Raw genomic sequence first — 16,598 nt, forward strand, 5'->3', positions numbered from 1 at the left:
AGCGTCGTCGCGGCGTGGCGTGGACGCCATTTTGTACACTCGTCTACACAGATTATTATTATGTATAGTAGACTCGTCTAGGGAGTGACGTCAGAATCCATTTTACTGCTGAGTGTCCAAAACGCCGAAGGCAAGCACGCCACGCAATCGCGGCGTCATCGCGGCGGTGCGCTGCGCAGTCGCGTCGCTTTCAAAATCGCCAGTGTGATAAGGCCCGAACATATTATAATCCTTACTAATATTATAAATGCAAAGTGTATGTCTGTCTGAAGAAGTAACAACCTCTTCACATCCAAACCGCTGAACCGATTTTGCTGAAGTTTGGTAAGGAGATACTTTGAGTCCCGGGAAAGGACATAGGATCCTTTGTATCCCGAAAAAATGTACGATTCCCGCGCGATATATTTATTTTGGCGCAACGGAGTTGCGGGCGTCACCTAGTTTCTTATAAATGTTTTAAGTAAGTCAAAATCAAAATCAAAATATTTTTTATCTAGAGTAATTTTTTTACAAAAACATTTCCGAACGTCGATACTAAGGTGCCTACCACCGGTTCGGGAACTAACCCGACGAGAAGAACCGGTGTAAGAAACTCGCACGGGGCCATCTTTTACTAAAAAGATGGAAAATTACAATTTAAAACATACATAGTGCACCAAGGCTTTAAATGAATATGTCAATGGGCGCTGCTGGTAAAGGAGAACACACGGTTCCTTTTCGTTGTTTAACTGTTGTTATACTCACGGCTCAAATAGTGGTGTACTATCTCGTCCCTGGGATCCGGCACGTCCGGCACATCCGGCACTTCCGGCACCGGGACCGGCTCCGGCGGCCGCAGCAGCTGCAGGTTGCGGCGACTCATCGGCGACGCCGCCTCCACTTGCGGCCTCTTCTTTACAGGCGTTATGGGCGCGGCCTCTTCCATTAAGTACTGAAATTGTCATTCAGTTGTTTGCGTGTGCTATGTTCGAGTTTTGGAATAAACTATTGAGCATCGTTTTCGATAGCATAATATGTATGTAACATTATGATAATATTATTTAACATGTAAAAAATCGATGATCAAAGCGCGAGGATTTCCATTGCTGAAAAGTTTTCCTCGACGGCTTGACGGAAATTATCTCTCGACGGCTGTCAGAAAATCAAACGAAGCAAACAGTAAGCATCTTATAAGAATTACGATTCCCGTTCGACACGGATTCGGAAACTTTACCGTCCGGTTATTCGTGCCTAGCGCGGTGAGCGTTCATCGGTCTTCGCGTGGTGCAGTTTCCGAATTTAAAAAAGTAAACGTAAGGTTTCTTCTCTAGTCCCTTTCAACTTACCTCGGTCTCGTCTAGCACGCGTCCCGCACGCACGCTGCGTACGAGCCACGCGGCGGACAGTACGGGCGCGTGCGGCGCCGCGGCGCGCGCGCTCACCGCCGCCACCCGCGAACCCGCAACTACGTGCGTCACGCGTGCGTGCGCAGCGTCGTACCTTATAATAAGGACAATAATTGTTGCATAAAATTAAATATCAAAAAAAGTTATTTAAAAAACACAATCGTGTTTTTTACCGAATTTAAAAATTGAGTTTGTTTGATGGAATTTTAACATTATTGTTGATCTACAGAAGGATCAACAATAATGTTAAGATTACGTTAAAGTTTTATACGATGTTATTAATGTGTAAAGTGCTACGCTAAAAGTATATTACCTTACGCCGCCGCATCTAGACACCGCGCTCGCCGCGCGCTCTCGCCACGCCCCCTCTACGCCGGTCAACCAAATCTAAACAAATCAAAACACGAGCTAAAAAAAATAATCAAAACTGAAAAAATAATTAAACATAAGCTAGATTATGAAATTTCATAATGCTACCAACTGAAAGGTTATTTGATCTAGTTACACTAATTTAAAAAAATGCGGAGTTTATATGATTATTTGTTAGTTCTTCACGTTAGTCAGTTCTTCATGGATTAACGAAAATAAGCCGCTTGTCATGTGGAATATAAGTAAATTAAAGTGTAAACTTCGGTACTGGAATAGAGTAGGGCTTTGCTACTACGTTCAATATAATTTTATAATATCAGATATCTAATTTAACTTTTATCCACTTACACAGAATCCATCGAAAATAGGTCCAGCCTTCTTGATATCACTCATGTCGAGTTTTTCAAACTCTTCCACAATCTCCTTGTCCATCGACGAGTCGGATGTTCTCTTGGTGTCTTGTGAAAGCTAAAACATTTGTGATTAAAATACAGATAAACAAAAAAATAGTCTGTCCTAAAAAGAGTCTTCTCTCTTGGTACTACACACTTCTGTAGCCCTAGCATGGCCATCAGTAGAAATGCGAAAGTATAGACAAACTGTGGAAATAAACTTAAGGTGCCGTTCCGAAAAATTCAATTAAAATGCCACTTTATGACAGACTATAGTCCTAAAAATTCAAATAATATCCTACTTTATTACATATACTATAGCCTGTCATAAAGTGGCATTTTAATTGAATTTTTGTCGGTCGCGATTGGCCGCGGTAAAGATCGGAACGGCACCTTTAGTTTATGTCCACAGTTTGTCTATACTTTCGCATTTCTACTGGTGGCCACGCTAGGGCTACTGGTATAACAATATTCATACAAACCTTCATCCTCCCTCCAGATATCGTCGACAAGTCAACAGTTCTGCTCTCGTCCACATAATTGCTTGGCTGCCTTGCATTTGTTATCCGCGAGAAGTTTAGACCTAAAACATTATGATATGTATAACATAATATAGTAGTCACTTTTTGTAAGCCGGTCGGTGGTACATACATAGATATATTATTGAACCTTCAACACAACTTGTTTATTAACTAATTCTTTACTAATATAGAACTCACTCATGTACTCCAACTAACTCATGTGCGTTGCGTCAGCGTTGCGTCGATGCAGCGCTGCCGTTTGACGCATAGCCGGCCACACGTGCGCTGCGTCATCGCAGCGTTATTACGAAGCAGTTTTAACGACCCCTCCCGCTTCGTCTCGGGGGCTGCTGTCCGTCATGTGTGCGTTGCGAGTTGCGACGACGCACTGCGCCGTGTGGACAGGCTCTAACTAGTATATTTACTCACTCTCACTCACTCGTGAACTACATTCACTCGTGTACTTCACTCACTCTGTACTACACTCACTCATATATAACTCACTCATGTATAACTCACTCATGTCCGGCAGGCGGTGCTCCGCCAGCGGGGAGCTGGTGGAGGCGCCGGCGACGCGGTACCTCGCCAGCGGGAGACAGACTCCGCGCGCGGCGGACTCCGTCACCCACGCGGGCAACACGCACATCTTGCCGTACTCCAGCGCAGCCTTGTATTTCTCGCTGCCTACGCCCTCTCTGGAAGTTGTTGAATGTGAATAGTAATAGTAAATTAAAGAATAAATATTAAATAATATAAACGAATGCATTGACAACTTATGAAGCTAAATTAGAACACTTCAATCTAGTTTCATCGGAGCATAGACGTCGCGTCTCCGATATTGTTTTTTTTTTACATAAATCAACTAACAGAACTTTAGACAGCACACCTTCTTTTCAATAAGATTAATTTTTCAGTTCCTCGACCGGGCAGCCATATCCCAAATAGAAAAACCTTTGACATACCATTACACGGTACAGTATATGTAATTATGTAAATTGGAATTTCGTAATAATGAATACTGCATTTTATTTGAAGGCTTAGCTCAAAAATGTTACTGTATAAGGTGTTTATAATTTTAAATTTGGCTTAAGAAAATGATATATGTACTAAGAAATAGAAATAAACACTATACCTGGCTACAAAATAGGAAAATCATAAAGCCATGTCCATCATTCTAATATTACGAATCTTTTGATACCTCTTACAATAAAATTAGATCAGTAGTTAAGGAGCTGTGCCATAATATTATAAGGAAAATAATCAGATCAGAGTTTATTACACCTGGCGCCATTATTACTTACTTTGTCAGTACTACAACATCTGTTGTCTCGCTCTGGAAAGCGCCACAGAATACGCCGCCATTTTCATTGACGAGCTTCATTATGTTTTGTTTCTCTTTTTTAGTTATTCCCGATGTTGTCACCTGTAAAAATAATAAACACACTTTAACACTAAGTATAAAGAACGAAGTTTAAGGACTCAGCCACAAATTTGCGGTAAACGGTCCAGCGACGGTACGGCAGGCAGGCTAAGGCCCTATAAACTACCAAGAGACAAAATAACTTTCCTCTAAACATAAGTAACCATGCAATACTAACAATTCTATAATAATGGATTAGCTACAGTGTAGTAAAGGCGCACCGCAGACGACAGACTATCCGTGACGCACTTTTTAGTCCGTGGAAATAGAACCTATGCAATAGGAAACATGCAAAACGCAAATATAATATTTATGAAAATTTTGCTATTAAAATGTTAAAAAAATATAAAAGAAAGGCCACTGCAAGGTTAATATTTTATAAAAAATTGTTTTTTTTACAAAAAAATACGAATTAAAAGTAACTTGAAACGGAACGGATTTCAAAACACCAATCAGCGTTCAGTGACGTCACACCTGCTAACCCCGCGTTCCGCTTAGCGTTAAAAACGATCAAAGCGCTCAAAATGCCTCCTGTTTTGAGCGTTTTGATCGTCTTTAACGCTAAATGGAACGCGGGGCATGACAACTTTTTGAGAGGTACGATCAGGTGGGGCGATTGTCAATAATTGTCAAACAGTAGTGACATCATACAGACTATAGATCCGTTTTGGCGCCAAAATTTAAATTGACAATGTTAAACCGCATTCTTCCAGTAAATTCCAGTGTTTTAATTTTTTAATATACTTGTGGTAGAATTCTACATGGAGTTCTTTAAAATAAACAAAAATATCGCATCTTCCCTCGCGCAGCGCAGACGTGTGCGTTACTGCATATAATTGCATAGGTTCTATTTCCACGGATTAAAAAGTGCGTCACGGATAGTCTGTCGTCTGCGCTGCGCCTCAGCTGCAGCATAGAGCATTGTATTCTACAACTTCATACAAGAGTGTGTGTATGTTGGGGTGATGCATTTAGTTAACAAGAGAGCTTACCTGAAGATTGGCGAATGGTGGCAATTTATGTTTGTCAAAATCGCTTGATGATCCATTCACATTGAGACGCAGCGATGTCTCCCACACTGCTTCCACCCAACTTTCCTTCATCACTGGTATACCTCTCTCAATGGCTTTCTGAAATTGGCTAACTTTTCTAAGCTTTGTCTGGTCATAATATGAGAGAAAGCTCTTTCATGTATCTTAAAGCATGCAACTGTTTTTAGGGTTCCGTACCCAATGGGTAAAAACGGGACCCTATTACTGCGACTTCAATGTCTGTCCGTCTGTCTCCAGGCTGTAACTCAAGAACGGTAATAGCTAGAGAGTTGAAATTTTCACAGATTGTGTATTTCTGTTGGTGCTATAACAAAAAATACTAAAAAAAAAATCCCCTACAACAAACATGATTTTTTAAAAATTTTTTGCTTGGTATCAATGATGACAACAGGTAGGCACTTGAAATTTTCACGAAAGCCTTAATTATAATATGTGTACTCTAATAGTTAGTAATAATATTTAAATAAAATAAAAATTTAAGGGGGGCTGCCATACAAAAAACACAATTTTTGGCCTATTTTTGCTCTATAACGGTACGGAACCCTTCATGTGCGAGTCCGACTCGCACTTGGCCGATTATTTGTTTTGTTATTAGTACAAACTTGATCTGGTGTGTATGTCACACATGATTATGTGTGACATACACACAAAGATATGGAAACACGCGATTGACACGTGCACAACTTGCATTATATATTGTGTACTTTACAAAATTTTCTTTGTTATCTTACTTTATATTAGAGTAGGCATAGGCAAGTATTTAAAAAGGAATATATTTAGGGCCTGTTTCACCACTTTCTGATGAAGTGCTTTCTGGTGAAGAATAGGCTATTCACAACTTTTTTGACAGATTCTCCATACTTGATCTGTCAAGTTAATTGGTGGATAGCCTTATCAGGAAGTGGTGAAACAGGCCCTTAGTATAAAAAACTCACATTATACTTATCGGAGAGTACAGTGTCTGAAACAAGATGTGTAGTTTCCTCAGTAAGGACTGTATTATAGAGTCCGCCCATCCAGTGGACTTTTCTCTTTACATTTTCCTGAAACCAAACATAAAAGTTAATACCTCAATCATGAGAATCGCAGTCACAAAAGCTTTTCAATTGTTATTGGCACGAAGTTCCTTATCGCGCGTTCGGCGTAAATCTGAAGGCTAGACAGAACGATATTTGACCTTGATTTGACCTCGACACTTTTTTATTAGTACCTGCATGTTAGGGGCAGAGGGCGTTGATAGTGAGTATTCCTGTGCGTCGACTAGATGGCGTTTTTTAAAAGAAACATCGACACGTTGTTATAGTTCCTGGGCATTAATAGATGGCGTTTTTTTAGTGTATGTATCCAAGTTTTTTGAACATAAGAAATAACTTCGTTCTATTCGGGTGTCCCTTGACACCTCTCAAGTTTTTTTCTGGGATATCTCCATACCAGTCTTTGCCAAAACACTCTGATACTGGCAACTCACAAAGGAGCCATTAATAAAGAAGGAGAAGAAGAAATTTCAGCGAAATTGTTTCACCAGTTTGGGCGTGAAGAGGTAACAGACAAACAGACAGACACACTTTAGCATTTATAAATGTTATAAATGCTGTATGGATATTCAGATTCAAAGACTTATTTATTCTGGATGAAGCTCATATTTAAGTTATTTGTTGGATGCTCAGAGTTTACATTCATTTCTATCAATAGTCATCCAACATATCAAACAAAGAAGAAAACATTGAATATCTATAGTCTATACCAGGGGTCGGCAAGTACTTTTAGGTGGGGTCCGGATACTGTAGGAAATTTTTTACAAGGTCCAGAAACAAACACACGTCTTATAAATATTATTTTAGCTAGCTGTCCCGGTGAAGTCGTGTCACTTTAAAACCTTCCCTGGACTTCTACGAATATTTTAAGACTAAAATCAGCCCAATCCGTTCAGCCGTTTTCGAGTTTTAGCGCGACTAACACATTTGGAAATCCATTTTTGTATATATAAGATTAATAAAGGTATTACGTGTACCTTATCTATGTATTAATAATTGGTACTTGGTTTAAAATACAAATATTTCGCGGTCCGAGATTCGACCTTTCGCGTTCCGCACACAGACTGCAGTCCACCTGTTGCCTACCGCTGGTCTATACTAATATTATAAAGCGGAAGAGTTTGTTTGTTTGTTTGAATGCGCTAATCTCAGGAACTACTGGTCTGATTTGAAAAATTATTTCAGTGTTAGATAGCCCATTTATTGAGGAAGGCTATATGCTATATTTTATCACGCTAAGACTAATAAAAGCGAAGAAATAGAGGAAAATGTGGAAAAAACAGGGAAAATTATTTGAAAGAGCTTATCGCACGAACTACTAGAGCAATTTTTATGTTATTTGGCACAGTTAAGAAGTAGACCATGTGAAGGATCATAGGCTATTTTTTGTGGACTAATTTGTCTGTGAAATATCTAATTTACGCGGGCGAAGCCGTGTGGACCATCTAGTATTGTAATATTTTAATAATTTGCTTGGTAATGGGATAATTTACCTTTTGTTGCTTAGTGAGTCCACTTGCTGTGACTACCAACCCCTTCATTGCGATTGTGAAAACTGGCTCTGGGCCAGATGGTATTGCAGTTCCTTCCATAAAGCAACATGACAAACATCTTGGTCCAACCAGTCTAAAAGACAAATATTGTATGTTATATTCTTATTAAATCAGTTAAATTACAATAATTCTTAACTAATATCTCTTGAGTCCGGCAAAAAGAAAATCATGTAGGTATAAATATTTTAGTGGTCTAGTCTAAGAGATAATCATATCTCTTAGACTAGACCACTAAAATATTGCTAATGTTATGCAACATTCATCCAAAGAGAATATAATCACTATGTTTCATTCATCAGTGAAAAAATTAAAAAATCAAATCATTTATTTTGCGTAATATGTGTGTAGGATATATAGGTCTTACATTAAATACATAAAAAATTACAAATTAAAGGAAGCTGATGAATTATACAAAAAATACTCACAAACACTTGGAATTTTTGAGTTTATTAAAGAGAGGCCCCTCAAACTCTGACAGCACAAACACATCCTTTTTACTTAGACCGTCAAATTTATTCCATTTCGATTCATGGACCCACTTGGCTTTAACTCCACCGCCCGAGTGTTGTTCACAAGCCTGAAATTTTTAAAATAATGAATATAAAAGCAAATGCTGGAGGTACTTGTTATTAATAAGAACTGACTTCCACAAGCCAGAAGAATAAAAAAGTCACTGAACAGAGTTGTATTAAGATTTAAACACTTAGAATTCAAATGGGCCTGAAATACACAAGTTTAATAGATAGCTGCCTTCTAAAACTAATAAAATTACTAAGTTTTACCGTAAAGGCAAGCAGCATTTCTTCAGAACATTCATTTTCAGAGTCACAATCGAGTGGTATTATGAATATCACATTTATATCTTCAGACATTTTAATACACACAATTTTTGATGTCAGCCTCCGTTTTTACAATATATTTTACATATTCTGAGTAAAATTGATGAAGGCTTCGAAATATAATATTTTGATTTTTACAAAATCCAAACTGGCGCGGAGATTTGTATTTTGTTTACAATTGACATTGTCATTTGTCATTGTCAATGTCAAGTGTGTTGACAGTTGACACCTCATTATTTTTTTTAACCGACTTCCAAAAAGGAGGAGGTATAATAGTAGTGTTCGCAGTTCGTTTCGTTTAGGAAAGAGCTGGCACATCTCCCCATCAAAAAGGCCCCCGGAGTGGATGCCTCCTCAAACGCGCACCTTCGTCATCTCCCCCACAAGACAGTGGCAGCCGTGACTCGTCTTTTCAACGGCATCATCCGCTCCGGGCACTTCCCCACTAAATGGAAGACAGGCCTGGTTGTTATGATCCCGAAACCCAAGAAGGATGTGAGAAGGGCCGAAAGTTACCGGCCTATCACTCTCCTCCCAGCAATATCCAAGGTCTTCGAGAGATTGTTCCTCTCACTACTCCTCCCTCACCTCCCCCAGCGTACCGAACAGTTCGGCTTCCGCTCAGAGCTCGCTACCACCCACCAGCTGGCACGTGTTATCCATGTCCTCACCGCCGCCCTGAACAAAAAAGAGGCAGCGTGCACCGTTTTCCTAGACATGGAAAAGGCCTTTGACCGTGCCTGGCATGACGGACTAATAGCGAAGCTATTAGACGCCGGCGTCCCGCTCCACCTCGTCAGAGTGCTTCTTTCTTTCCTGACGGGCCGCACTTTCACGGTCCGGGTAGAGAACGCCCTATCTGAGATCCTCTGCATCCTGGCTGGCGTCCCCCAGGGCAGCTGCGTCTCCCCAAGCCTGTACAACTTCTACGGGGCGGACATCCCGTGTCACAAAGACACCCTACTCGCCATGTATGCGGACGATACCGCCTACATTGCCACCTCCCTAAACCGCAAGCACGCGGCCGTCAAAATTCAGAGATCCCTAGACCTCCTCCCCGGCTAGCTGCAGAAATGGCGACTGTCCGCCAACCCAGCAAAGACCCAGGCCATAGCCCCAGGCCAGGCCAGGCCATCTTTCCCCTGAACGTTCAGGTGCCTTTCCCCCCCCCCCCCCCGCTCACGCTTGACGGGGTACCAATCACGTGGTCCAATACGGCCAAGTACCTGGGCGTCACCCTCGACAGCGGCCTGCACCTACACAAGCACGCGGAGGAGGTCATATCGTCCGCAAACTCGGCCCTTCTATTCCTACGCCCGGTCTTGGCGTCCCCATCGCTACCCACCTCCACCAGGCTCTCCCTCTACAAGACTTTCATCCGGTCGCGGCTCACATACGCTGCCCCGGCTTGGTACCAGCTAATCTCCAACACCAACAAGGACAAACTCCAAATAATACAAAACAAAAGCATCCGCCTCGCCGCCGGGGCCCCGCGCTACGTTCGGAACGACGTAATAGCCCGCGACCTAAAGATAGAGAGCCTCAAGGACTTCGTTGGCCGACTGGCCCTAAAACTTTTCACGAAGGCAGACGCCTCCAATCTGGACTCTCTCCACAGCCTGGCCCCATGGCATGCCCGCCCCCCCGACCGGAAAAAGTTCCCCAGAGAGAACATTCCCCCAGAGTCGGCGGACTCTGACTCCAGCGTCGATAGTGTCATAGAATAGGGCGTAACTATCGTAATCCATGAACTCTCTTTTCTTTACTCCTTGCTTTGCATTATTTCATTGCACACTGCATCCCCTAGTACTTTCGGCTAAATGCATGTGGGGGAGTATGCGATCATATCGCATACTCCCTCACAACCTAATCTCGCTAGGGCCGGAACTGGGGTAAGTTACCCCAATTCCGGGCAAGTGAGCATGGGGAAGCTTGCGATCCCATCGCAAACTCCCCCACTCAATCCATCTGCCTCGCTAGAGTAGTCATCTCTCCTTACTCTCCAATTTCAATCTCGCTAGGGCCGGAATTGGGGTAAGTTACCCCAACTCCGGGCAAGTGAGCATGGGGGAGCTTGCGATCCCATCGCAAACTCCCTCACTCAATCCATCCGCCTCGGTAGAATATTCACTTCTTCCTACTCTCCAATTTCGGCCAAACGAGTGTGGGGGAGCCCGCGATGCAATGTCGCGGTCTCCCCCACCTCGCCATTCGAACACCAAACCTCAAATGTAGAACGTGGGAGTGGGAGAGTTAGCGACCCACGTCGCAAACTCTCCCACCTCACCAATCCAATTCGCTAGGTTCTTAGCTGTAGGCCCTTAGCTCCTCGTGACATCCCCTTAAATGGTATTTTATTTTATTTCATTCTATTTTATTTCATTTCATTTTATTTTTATTTCTTCCGCCTACTAAATTAACTTCTTAAAAAATTTTAACCGCCAGAATACCTCCAAATCCCATCGAAAGCAGCCGCCGCAGACGCAGAACACGCCGCACTCTACATCCAACAAAACAGCAAGCGTGCCCCCCTGACTCTACCTGCCTGAAACGTCGCCCCATGTCGCTGGCAGCCTCCGCTGGGCCTTCCCCGGGTAACCGGGGATCTCACCTGGTGGGGTGGACCGCCAGGGGTGCTTCGGGTGGGTCAAGAAGGGCTGGCAACGCTGATAGTAGAGGTGACTCTACCGGTCACCCAACCTAGGGACTCGTCCCGCCCCAAATACCGCCTCATCTTTATGAGGATCCCTCGGGCAGGGGGCCTAGCCCCGGAACCGACTTCCCATTTCTCCCCATGGGGGAAGTGAGAGACATCCCACCACGTTTCGTTTTTCAATGCACATATTACACATTACGCATGCGCAAAGTTAAAGCCTTGTCGAAATGTAGTCGTGTTTGTTTCATTTTAGTAGATTTTAGATAGTTTTAGTAGACTTTAGAACATGGCACCAAAGACCTATCAAAAGTCATGAGTCATAACCAGTGATCGGAATAGGGTGAGTATATTTACCTACAGTTTAACGAACAGAGACGGAAATCAGAGACTTCTTTACGACTAAAAATTTTTTTACCGGTAAATTTACCGGAACTTTGATTATGCAACTTTTTAATAGCTAAATGCTTCAATAAATCTTAATTAATGTTAGAAAAAAAAATAACGTATATAAAAAAAATATTTTTTAATTAATAAAAAAAAATTGTTTGAACATTTCAATATAACATGACTATAATATATTAATGACTTTCTTGTCCTAAAACACATATTTATTATAAAGTATAAATAAATATAAATATTACACCTTATTACGGTTTTTTACGGTAACTGCACAATTACCAACACCGCGGATTTATACAAAATGTAATTCAATACTTAATAAAACGCGCTTACTATAAAAAAAATTACCGGTCAATATGCTGAAACCTTAATGTTTTTTAAACATTCTTCTTTGGTACTGGGTACATTTCACACATGTTTTTTCAACTTTATTAAAAATGTTTTAGGATAAGAAAGTCCCTAATATATTATAATCATGTTATATTGAAATGTTCAAACAAAAATTTTTTTATCAATAAAAAAATATATTTTTAATATACGTTATTTTATTTTTTATCTGAGTAACATTAATTAAGTTTTATTGAAGCATTTAGCTATTAGAAAGTTGCATAATCAACATTCCGGTAAATTTACTGGTAAAAAAATTTTTAGTCGTAAGGAAGTCTCCGATTTCCGCCTCTGTTCGTTAAACTGTAGGTAAATATACTCACCCTATTCCGATCACTGGTCATAACTCACACTGGCATTATTTTTATATGAATAACGCTGCCATCACACAAAAACATCATTTTTGACAGTTCTCTTTTACCAGCAGCGCTCACGTTCATATTAGTCGCCAATCGCCATAAAATAAGAAACCACTAGAAGCATTTTCAGCGTGTCACTGAAAGCGTGTTACCACTTACCAGTAATAAGGGATATAATATGAAAAAATTACCCACGGTCCACGGATCTCATATTATATTATGGCCTAATATAAAGCTTTCAGTAAAATATATAATTAATGTAGAAATTAAAAAATGGCAGCATCGTAGTGTCATCCCTTTCAAATCAATCTAAGAAAAAAGGGATGACACTACGATGCTGCCACTTTTTAATTTCTTCACTTTTATGCCAGACAATAAAATATTTATTCTGTGGATAAATAAAAATAATATTTTTAGGACCTGTTCCACCAGTTTCTGATAAAGTGCCGAATAGGCTATTCAAAACGTTTTTGACAGATTCTCCATACCTCATCTGATAAATTCAAAGATTCTGACCTTTTGAAATATATAGTAGAATAAAACATCCTGCATCGATTGATACCAAATAATAAAAAATAAAGTAATCAATACCTTACCGACAAGTTACGTGAAATAATTCATTTTAAAATTTCCATTTATCATACGTAATGTTTGCCGGAAGTGTTACAATTTTTGAGAATTCGTCAGAATTGGGAACTTTGTATCAAAGATAAACAGCTAAAAAACGGCTTATTAATTTCTTTGTACGATTTGCGATTTTTTTCAGTCGAGTTTCTGTGCATTTAAAATTTAAACGAAAAAAAACAGTCACTGGTGTTGACTGTCAGTGTCAAATTGACATCTGCAAATTTTTGTCAGATGGGCGAAATTTTAGGTTATGTGTACAATTTTTCGTGTGAGTTTTTAAACAAATGCGATGTTTTAATAAAAAGTTATAGAAATACGATACAAAATGTTGTACGACGACTTCAAACCCATAGTGGACTTAGTCCTCAACAACTGGACGGCGTTACAGCTTGCTGTTGAACACGGAATGGGCGCTCCTGGTGGAGAAAAGGTAAGCTATATATTATTTTAAAGTGAGAAAAGGGATTGAAACAAATTAGGGCTAAGCATAATTAGTCTAGAATGTAATTAATCGAGGTTGCCTCCTGCTTGCCAAAGCAAATCGATTTGAACTTGTAATAAAAGTATAGATTTGTCTACTGTTTTTGTTTCAGACTGCGCAGCTTATGTCGGTATATGTAGCGAGGTATTGTGTAGAAAATGTTGCTGATGTGGACGATGTAACCGAATTGCTAGAAGACTTAATGGATGAAGAATTTGAAACTGTATGCCATGATAATTCTCCAAAAGGTATCTAGATTTCCCTAGTTAGCAAATAATTATCTTTTGTATGATTTAGTATTATTTTATTAATGTAATAGAAATATCTTTATATAAAAAATAAGTCTACTGGGGAATTCTACCATCACAGGTGGGACACTTGTACTACTTGTATCACTTCATGCCTCATGCTACATTCAAGATGTAGCTTACTTTAAAATGAATGACAGTGATCAGAGGACACTGGGACATCAAAGAATTTCCGTTTTTACTTTTTTGTAATCATGTGTTTCTTGTACAATAACCTGAATGTTTTTTTTTCAGAGGTGGCATCATTACTTGTATTTTTCCTAACTCTTCTAAAAGAGGGTAGACATGAGGAGCTCAGAAGCAGAATTGAGCAATTACCAAAATGTCAAAAATGGCTCAGCGTCCCAATACAGGAATCTGTACCTCCACAGGTATGTGCTGAAAAATCACCAACTTGTTCATAAAGCATAATGCTTGCAGTGCAGCATCATTAGTGAAAACCAAAAACTGGCTTACTTTAATATTATGCTATCATAAGCCTCATTGTTTTAATTTGACCACTTTATTACAGCAAATTTTCAAAATTGCTTTTCTTTTGAAATTCACAACTATCAGTCATATTACTAGTAGAAGAAAGCCTTAAATACTTTATTATAAAAAAAAATAAACATAGTTTTTAATAATTACAGTGTCATGGAAACCCAGATGATGACACAACTAGCAGCGGTGAAGATGATGATGATGAAGCCGTTGATGGAGAACCATCTTCATCAAATCAAAATGATGCTCCGGAACCAATGGATGAGGATGTTGAACCTGGATGGACAGTAGTGCGAACTCGTAGAAGGAAATAGATGTCTTTATTTAAGTTATTAAAATTAATCAAAACATAATGCTAAGTCTATAGTAAATGTATATTTTTATTTCATGTATGTACTGTACTACTCTTACATTGTGTAGATATAATTTTATTTTACAGTGTTTCTTAAATGTTTGTGTTTAATAAATTATTAAGTGTTGTAATTAGCTTTTGACCAATTATTTTCATCCCTATTATCTATTTTGATAAAATAAACTTCAAGTACTGTTATACTTCAATATTGTATGCATTACAATAACTGTAATTAAAGTTTAAGTACCGTATTTCACCAATTGACGACCTCTGTGGCTCAGTTGGTGGCGCGTTGGTAGCGCAAGCCGGGGGTCGCGGGTTTGAATCCCGCCGACAGAACAAAAAGTTTTCAATGTTCCTGGGTCTTGGAAGTGTATATTAAATATATGTATGATATTTAATATACGTATAAAGCGTCCATAGAAATTATTATTATTTACTTGTACCCACCTCGTACTTGCAAAAGTAGTTAAATGTCTTATATCATAATATTTGCGTTGTTATAATATGAATCATATAATATCGCAAAACTAAGTATATCTATACCTTATTTTGATCTATACTAATATTATAATTGGGAAGAGTTTGTTTGCTGGTTTGTTTGAACGCGCTAATCTCAGGAACTACTGGTCCGATTTAAAAAATTCTTTCAGTTTTAGATAGCCCATTTATCGAGGAAGGCTATAGGCTACATTTTATCACGCTACCGGCTACGACTAATAGGAGCGAAGAAATGGAGGAAAATGTTGAAAAAACAGGAGGAAATTATTTGAAAGGGTTTATTTGAACGCGCTAATCTCAGGAACTACAGCCCCCCGATGCAGCACGATCGTCGGAAAGATCTCACGTGAAAAGATCTCATTATTCTGTCAGTCTGATTTGAAAAATTCTTTCAGTGTTAGATAGTCCATTTATCGAGAACGGCTATAGGCAATATTTTATCACGCTACGACTAATAGGAGCGAAAAAAGAGGGGAAAATGTTGAAAATAAAACGGAATGAAATTATTTGAAAGGGCTTATTTGAACGCGCTAATCTCATGAACTACAGCTCTCCGATATGGCGGCTCTCGACATAGGCGAACGCGTTGGCCAACGCGTCTGCAGACGCGTTGGCCCAATGTGTAGAACGGGTGTTCGCGCGTTGGCCGTAGGTATTTAGACGTTGGCCAACGCGCGAACGCCCGTTCTACACATTGGGCCAACGCGTCTGCAGACGCGTTGGCCAACGCGTTCGCCTATGTCGAGAGCCGCCATTACACGATCGTCGGAAAGATCTTACGTGAAAAGATCTCATAATTCTGTCAGTCTGATTTGAAAAAATCTTTCAGTGTTAGATAGTCAATTTATTGAGAAAGGCTCCACTCGGGCTAACTTGTCGCTAGCGGTTATTGACTCCCTGTCAAAAGCTTGTCATTTTCCATATAAACCGCGATTGACAATAAAGTGTCAGATATTGTTTATCGTGGTGTTATATGGAAAATGACAAGTTTTTGACAGGGAGTCAATGACCGCTAGCGACAAGTTAGCCCGAGTGGAGTATAATAAGCTATATTTTATCACGCTACGACTAGTAGGACCGAAGAAATAGAGGGAAATGTGGAAAAATGGGGGAAATCATTTGAAAGGGCTTACCTCACGAACTACTGCAGCAATTTCTCTGTTATTTGGCACAGATAAGAAGTAGATCACGTGAAGGATCATAGGCTATTTTTTGTGGACTAATTTGTCTGTGAAATATCTAATTTACGCGAAGCCGCGCGGAACGTCTAGTATATATTTTAAAATAGTTTTCCGATGTTTTTTTTTATTTGATATTTTGTATTAGCTTTTGCCGCTAATACAAAATATCAAATTAAAAAAAACATTGTGACATGTGTCGTCTAACGACTAACGTCGTTGACGGAGTTTTTGGGAGATTAAGAAAGAGTGATGTTGTGTTTTTATATTATTTTCCTAAAATTGTGTTATCTGGGTTTTTAATG

At 39.7% G+C, this 16,598-nt stretch overlaps 2 protein-coding genes across 2 annotated transcripts in view; one reads left to right on the plus strand and one right to left on the minus strand.

Annotated features, from left to right (window-relative positions):
• Window positions 1–8,723, minus strand: part of LOC121729591 (DNA topoisomerase 2-binding protein 1) — a 29,317-nt gene extending 20,594 nt beyond the window's left edge. The window contains exons 1-12 of the mRNA XM_042118150.1: window positions 8,509–8,723; window positions 8,152–8,303; window positions 7,667–7,799; window positions 6,075–6,182; window positions 5,080–5,217; window positions 3,969–4,090; window positions 3,187–3,362; window positions 2,629–2,729; window positions 2,103–2,222; window positions 1,699–1,772; window positions 1,326–1,479; window positions 745–931 (exon numbers count right to left, since the gene is read on the minus strand). Coding sequence (XP_041974084.1) covers window positions 745–931; window positions 1,326–1,479; window positions 1,699–1,772; window positions 2,103–2,222; window positions 2,629–2,729; window positions 3,187–3,362; window positions 3,969–4,090; window positions 5,080–5,217; window positions 6,075–6,182; window positions 7,667–7,799; window positions 8,152–8,303; window positions 8,509–8,598 — 1,555 coding nt within the window. The 5' untranslated portion in view covers window positions 8,599–8,723. The remainder of the gene's footprint in view (window positions 1–744; window positions 932–1,325; window positions 1,480–1,698; window positions 1,773–2,102; window positions 2,223–2,628; window positions 2,730–3,186; window positions 3,363–3,968; window positions 4,091–5,079; window positions 5,218–6,074; window positions 6,183–7,666; window positions 7,800–8,151; window positions 8,304–8,508) is intronic.
• A 4,485-nt stretch (window positions 8,724–13,208) lies between these two features.
• LOC121729392 lies at window positions 13,209–14,745 on the plus strand. Its single transcript, XM_042117891.1, has 4 exons — window positions 13,209–13,423; window positions 13,587–13,722; window positions 14,017–14,153; window positions 14,412–14,745. Exons 1-4 carry the CDS (start codon window positions 13,319–13,321, stop codon window positions 14,574–14,576), a joined length of 543 nt encoding a protein of 180 aa, XP_041973825.1. The 5' UTR covers window positions 13,209–13,318; the 3' UTR covers window positions 14,577–14,745.
• Window positions 14,746–16,598: the final 1,853 nt, after the last annotated feature.

Source organism: Aricia agestis, chromosome 8 (genome assembly GCF_905147365.1).
Source record: "Aricia agestis chromosome 8, ilAriAges1.1, whole genome shotgun sequence".
Classification (NCBI taxonomy): domain Eukaryota; kingdom Metazoa; phylum Arthropoda; class Insecta; order Lepidoptera; family Lycaenidae; genus Aricia; species Aricia agestis.